The sequence below is a fragment of the Leuciscus leuciscus genome, assembly GCF_965113295.1.
Source record: "Leuciscus leuciscus genome assembly, chromosome: 8".
Classification (NCBI taxonomy): Eukaryota; Metazoa; Chordata; class Actinopteri; order Cypriniformes; family Leuciscidae; genus Leuciscus; species Leuciscus leuciscus.
Window position 1 is genome coordinate 38,593,349 of NC_138732.1, and position 6,478 is coordinate 38,599,826.

Below are 6,478 nucleotides of genomic sequence, written 5' to 3' on the forward strand. Positions count from 1 at the left end.
GGGCAAGGAGGCTAAACCCTCCACAACCCCCCTCTGTGCCTATCTGGGATCTCTCCACGGTCCTGGAAGCACTAAAGGGTGCCCCGTTTGAGCCACTTCAGTCTGCCGACCTGAAGTATCTCTCGCTCAAAACCGCTCTTTACTGGCACTCGCTTCCGTTAAAAGGGTGGGCGATTTACACGCGCTGTCTTCGAGCGCATCCTGTCTTGAGTTTGGACCTAACGACTGCAGAGTCGTCCTTAAGCCAAGGCATGGGTATATTCCTAAAGTGCTCTCCACTCCCTTCAGATCACAGGTTATTTCCCTAGCAGCTCTTTCCTCACCAGAGGATGATAGAGACGCGAATTTACTCTGTCCCGCTGGCTTATGAGTCCAAGGGCCTTCACTGCTCCTTAGGCATCAGAGCTCATTCCACAAGAGGCATGGCCTCGTCTTGGGCTTGGTCGAGTGGAATACCCATCGAAGATATCGGTGCGGCGGCCAGCTGGGCCTCGCCGTCCACATTTATCAGGTTTTATAACCTACAAGTCCCTGCTCTGCATTCCAGGGTACTTTCAGTATGAAATGTGTAAGCACAATACCCCATGAAGCGTGGGCCCGATATTATCTGGTCCTGTTTACGTGAACTTAGTTTGTATATATTATACATCATATATATTACTTATATATCATTTATTTAGGTTTGGCCCTCATTAGGCCCACTCCTCCCTTTCCCTTATGAAGCCCGTCACTGACCGGCTTATTGGGTTCATCCTTTACTCTTTAGGGCTTCAGGCTTTTGCCTCAGGCTTTATTAGAGCGAAGTCAAGCACGCACGGCGTTTCAAAGGGGGTTCCCATAGCGTAAGCTACTTACGCAATAGGAGAGACCTCTCGAAAGGGAACGTCTCGGTTACTAACGTAACCTCGGTTCCCTGAGATGAGGGAACGAGTATTGCGTAACTCGCCGTGCTTGTGCTTTGGTCAGGGAATCGCTTCAGTCGATTTAACCTAAGACTTTGACGGCACCATGGGCTGAATTTATAGCCTCTGGCCACGCCCATCCTGGCGGGCTCTGTCGTGTCAGGGCGCGAATTGTCCTGATTGGACTACGTGTCTGAGCCGCCCCGTCATAGGTTCATGCAGTTGCCGCAGCACAGCCAATGACCGCTCTTGTCGCATATCTGTGTATGCTGTGCAGCTGTACTGCGTTTCAAATATTTGGCTCCAATATTCTCGAGAAAAGGAGTTTTCCCCATAGCGTAAGCTACTTACGCAATACTCGTTCCCTCATCTCAGGGAACCGAGGTTACGTTAGTAACCGAGACGTTACTGCTGGCTAAGCGTGACAGCGAAGTTCAAGTTTATTTAAAGTGCATCACAGACATGCACGGACGAGCCAGTTCATTCTGAGTGAACTGTCTATGGTCGCGTTCGTTGTGAAGGAGATTGTTATTTCGGGAGACTTATTTCGGGTGACTTGAGCCCCGTGCACTGCTGAACGGAGCGAGATACCGCGTTGGTAAGCGTCCGAGCTGCTGGATGAGTAACGCACTGCTGACGGCTGAATGTCATTTGAAAGAGAAAAGTTTTCCTGCCGGCATAAAAAAAAAACAAAAAAACATCTGAATTCGGAAGACCATACTAGTATACTACTCATACTACATTTACCATATTTCTATGGCAGAAATAGGAAGAGTGGTATGTTAGTATGATGTTCTGAATGCAGAAACTGATACCATCCGTGAACTCCACCCTCTTACAAAACCAACCAGGAAGTGACTAGTCATTATTTCTGCCTTTCATTTTTACTGAAAGCTAAAACGAGTTATGAAGAACAGAGGAGGACACTTTATATTATAGAATTTTTGTTTATTTCTGAATTAACCCAGATTAGATTTTGATTGTAATAGTTATTTACTCTTTAAACCAAATTTCAGAAAGTAAAAGTAAATTGTAGATTGTTGAATCTTTTACAAGACGAGGAAATGGATTCAAAATCTGTGGAAGAGCTTTCTTGTCCTGTTTGCTGTGAAATCTTCAAGACTCCTGTTATTCTGTCCTGTAGTCACAGTTTTTGTAAAGAGTGTCTACAACAGTTCTGGAAAACTAAGAAAACTCAGGAGTGTCCTCTCTGCAGGAGAAGATTCTCTAAAGCTGAACCTTTAGTTAATCTAGCGTTAAAAAACTTGTGTGATTCATTGATAAAGGAGGGAAATGAGAAACGTTCATCAGGATCTGAGGAGATCTGCAGTTTACACAGTGAGAAACTCAAACTCTTCTGTCTGGAGGACAAACAGCCTGTGTGTTTAGTGTGTATTAATTCACATAAACATGACAATCATAAATTCAGGCCCATCAGTGAAGTGCTTTCATCTTACAAGGTAAGACAAATATCTCTCATTTCATATGCTGAATACAGTGCTAAACATAGAAACATTATTATTTGTGTATACAATAGACCAGTATTTATTTTTACTCAGACTAAATCTCTGACTTTCTACTGATATAAAATTCTACACAAAACTTTGACCCTCTGATGTTCAAATCTTCTTGAATGAAACAGCATTTGCACAAAACATAGAAAATAGAAATGTTTTATTAATATTTTTTCATTAATAATATGTGATTAATTACAAGACACACCAAAAAGTGACTGATTCTAACATACTTTCTCTTTCTGTATTTGTATTTAAAATGTACAACTGCATGAATATAATAATTAAGAATTAGCCATTGCAAAAAAACACTTTTGTTTTGTAAAAACATGATTTATTGACGATCATCCTTTCCAAATTATATAGTTAAAAAATATATATCCTGCCATTTTCAGATACGAATGCTTCCATGACAATGACCCATTCAACATATGAATAATATAACAATAAAAACATCCAAACATACAATGTTTAAACCTCTTAGAGCTGCATAAGTTTCACGGATTTTCATCTTAACCTGTAGGAGGAATTTAATACAGCACTGACGTCCTTACAAAACAAGCTCAAACATGGAGAAGAAATGAAAGAAGAGTGTGATGAAACAATCGAACACATCAAGGTGAGGATATAAAGAGTTAAATACTCAACATTCACACACAGAGTTTATTATTGACATTAGTGGAGTGTGTGTTCATACAGCGCTGACTGAAGTGAATGTGATTTGATTTCAGTCTCAAGCTGAGCACACAGAGCGTCAGATTAAAGAAGAGTTTGAGAAGCTTCATCAGTTTCTCAGAGATGAAGAAGAAGCTACAATCACTGCACTGAGAGAGGAAGAGGAGCAGAAGAAGCAGAGGATGAAGGAGAAGCTGGAGGAGATGAACAGACACATCTCAGCTCTTTCACACACAATCAGAGACATGGAGGAGATGATGAAAGACAATGACGTCTCGTTTCTAAAGGTGACAAATCAATCTGGCTTCATTCTTTGTGCATAAAACAACTTGTATAGAGAGACTCATTGACACTGAGAGTGTTTGATAAGATATTAAAATGTTTTCAAACTCTATGGCTGAGTCCCAATTCGCCTACTTATACTACGACCTAAAAGTATGTACTTTTTTTGTGATGAAAAAGTACATACTTTTGAGTGTGTAGCAAAAGAGTATGCACGTTCTGGGACATACTTCGATGACGTCATGCAACGTAAACGAGAACGTGGTTGCCTAGTTACGCACACTGCGACTGTTAACAAAACATTTTACATTTCATTCATTCTTATATATCCAATATCATTTTATTTACTATTCCCATCTTTTTTTCCACAATACATTTACAATGTGTTTTACCAAATGTAGGAGTGAAGCAGGGCGTCGTCGTAGATCAACCAAACGCAGGTCGTTTGTGAGGCGGCTGGTTCTGACGTTCATGTGCAAATGTGTGTAACGAAAGCTACTTATTTTCTGAGTTAAAATATTTAAAGTTTATAGTGTAACTATTGTTTAACGTATTTTATACTTAATCTTATACTTATGTATAATACTTAAAAATACCCCGATGAAAATGAACCATGCTTTTACTATAGTAAAAGTGTAGTAACCATGTTTCTTTGGTTGGACTGATAAAGTTAACATTTGTACAGCCACAGTATTACTACAAATAAGTCAGACAGAAACATCAGAAGAAATACATAAAAAAGACACGCATGACACTGTACTAGAGACTTTTTATTTATTGTTTTGTAGCCTGCAATGAGGCGCTCAGTCTCTTCAAGATAAACACGGTACTTTTTTGGCACAACATAAACCCATTAATATTACGAGACAATAAAATATAACTTTAATTAGGGTTAAACATTTGAATTCTTACACTTAAAAACTGAGGGCGCATCTCCGCTGCTGCATCCGACTGCCTTTACATCACCACCATCACCACAAAGCTCCTCCCTCCCGCACGCAATGGGTTGTGGGCAATATTAGCTGTTAGAGTGTGCATTGATCTGCACTTCGAATTCTAACCGGAAATAGTAGACCATCCGGGTATCTTTGGAATACTCATTTCAACATACTACGATTTGGGACGTACTAATTCTAGTTTCGCATACTATTTAGGACGGATAGTATGCGAATTGGGACTCAGCATATATTTTCCAGAACTATAAAGTCACGATGGAAAGGTGAGTGAGCTGCTCGTATCTCTTCTCTCAGTGGATCTGAACTCAAATTCACTGCAGTTCTGACTCCTGAATGTTCCTCAGAGTCCAGATCTCACAGCCGGATCCACGGATGAGTTCTGGAGCTTTGATTCATGTGTCGCGTTATCTGGGTAACCTGCCGTTCAGAGTCTGGAAGAAGATGCTGGAAACTGTCCAACACAGTGAGTCTCAGCAGATTTGACACCAGTGCAGAAGATAGTTCACGTATAAACACACACAACATCAATATTTGATAGACATATATTTAATAATTACTAAGTGATTCTGAACTGTATTTCAGAAAATCATCAGATCATACGGCGAACTCATAATGAAAAGTCTATTCCTCATGATCTATGTTTATGTATTAGGATACAATAGTGTTTATTGAATACTGATATTAAACCTGAAGCCTCAATCCATTCTGACAGTAACTGAGAAACCATTGTTATCATTTATGATTTCTTTCAACAAAATCTTTATATGTGTTTCACATTTACATTTCTAATACATCATATTTCATCCTCTAATCTGATGTTATTCTCTTTGCAGCTCCGTTGACTCTGGATCCAAACACAGCAAATCCTCATCTCACACTCTCTGCTGATCTGACCAGTGTGTCGTACAGTCGTGTAGGTAAAACACTTCCTGATAATCCAGAGAGGATTGATCAGTATGCATGTGTCCTGGGATCTGAGGGCTTTAACTCAGGAACACACTGCTGGGATGTGGAGGTTGGAGACAATTCACTCTGGATTCTTGGAATAACCACAGCATCAAACCAAAGGAAGGGAGAGGATTTCTTTAAGTCTAATGTCTGGCGTGTGTGGTACATGAACAGCAAATACACATCAGAATCCCCAGAGCAACCCGTCACTGTCTTTACTGTTAAACAGAAGCTTCAGCGTGTGAGAGTTCAGCTGGACTATGACAGAGGAACAGTGTCATTCTCTGATCCTGTAACTAACACACATTTACTCACATTCACATCCACCTTCAACGACACAGTCTTTCCATTCTTATATAATCGCTGCACAACTTCTCCTCTGAGGATCTTACCAGTTAAACTCTTTATTACAGCAGAAAATCACAGTTAAATCTGCTTCTGCTTCTAGATTAATACAGTTTTGTAAAATATTCTTCAATAACAACACTGTAATCAAAGGGTCTCATTGATCAATCACATTTATATGTAAAATTTAGAGTTAACTTAACCCTTGTGTGTCCTTAAGCCGGGGGTGCACACTGTGCGATGTATAATAGTCCTTTACGATTGTTGCTTTAGCGACTGTACGAACATGATCATCGCTGTAACCCATGTCACACTGTAAGATCTCAGTTGTCATAAATGTCAGATTGTACGACAGTCGAGACGCGCTAAAAACGGACACGCAAGAAAACTCGTCTGGAGTTTTACATCATCAATCAAAGACCCGTTCGGTGACAGTGAGCTGAATCACACACCGGATTGAAATGGTGACTAAGAAATCTCAGTTACACTTTATTTTAAGGTGTCATTGTTACAGTGTAATTATACATTTAAGTACTGAGTAATAATAATAAACTACATGTACTTTCTATAGCATTAGGGCAGGATTAGGATTTGGTTGAGGGTTAGTTGCATGCAATTATGCATAATTTACTGCTATTACTATGGTAATGTAACATACTGTGTGTAACAAGGACACTGTAAAATAATGTGTAAGCAAAATCTCTATTGTTAATTTTGTTCATGGCTTGCCTTGAAAAATTAAGACAATATGACGTCCGTCTTTAGGAGAAGCATTTTTTTTTATTTCACCTTCATCTTTTTCTTTCATGAATCAATTTTACACTAGTAACACAAAATATTTACATTTAGGACCTTA

At 39.6% G+C, this 6,478-nt stretch overlaps 1 protein-coding gene across 1 annotated transcript; it reads left to right on the plus strand.

Annotated features, from left to right (window-relative positions):
- Nucleotides 1–1,792: 1,792 nt before the first annotated feature.
- LOC309505015 (nuclear factor 7, brain-like) lies at nt 1,793–5,793 on the plus strand. Its single transcript, XM_082178367.1, has 6 exons — nt 1,793–2,362; nt 2,940–3,035; nt 3,148–3,378; nt 4,570–4,592; nt 4,674–4,792; nt 5,163–5,793. The coding sequence occupies exons 1-6, from the start codon at nt 1,967–1,969 to the stop codon at nt 5,705–5,707; spliced, it is 1,410 nt and encodes a 469-aa protein (XP_082034493.1). The 5' UTR covers nt 1,793–1,966; the 3' UTR covers nt 5,708–5,793.
- Nucleotides 5,794–6,478: the final 685 nt, after the last annotated feature.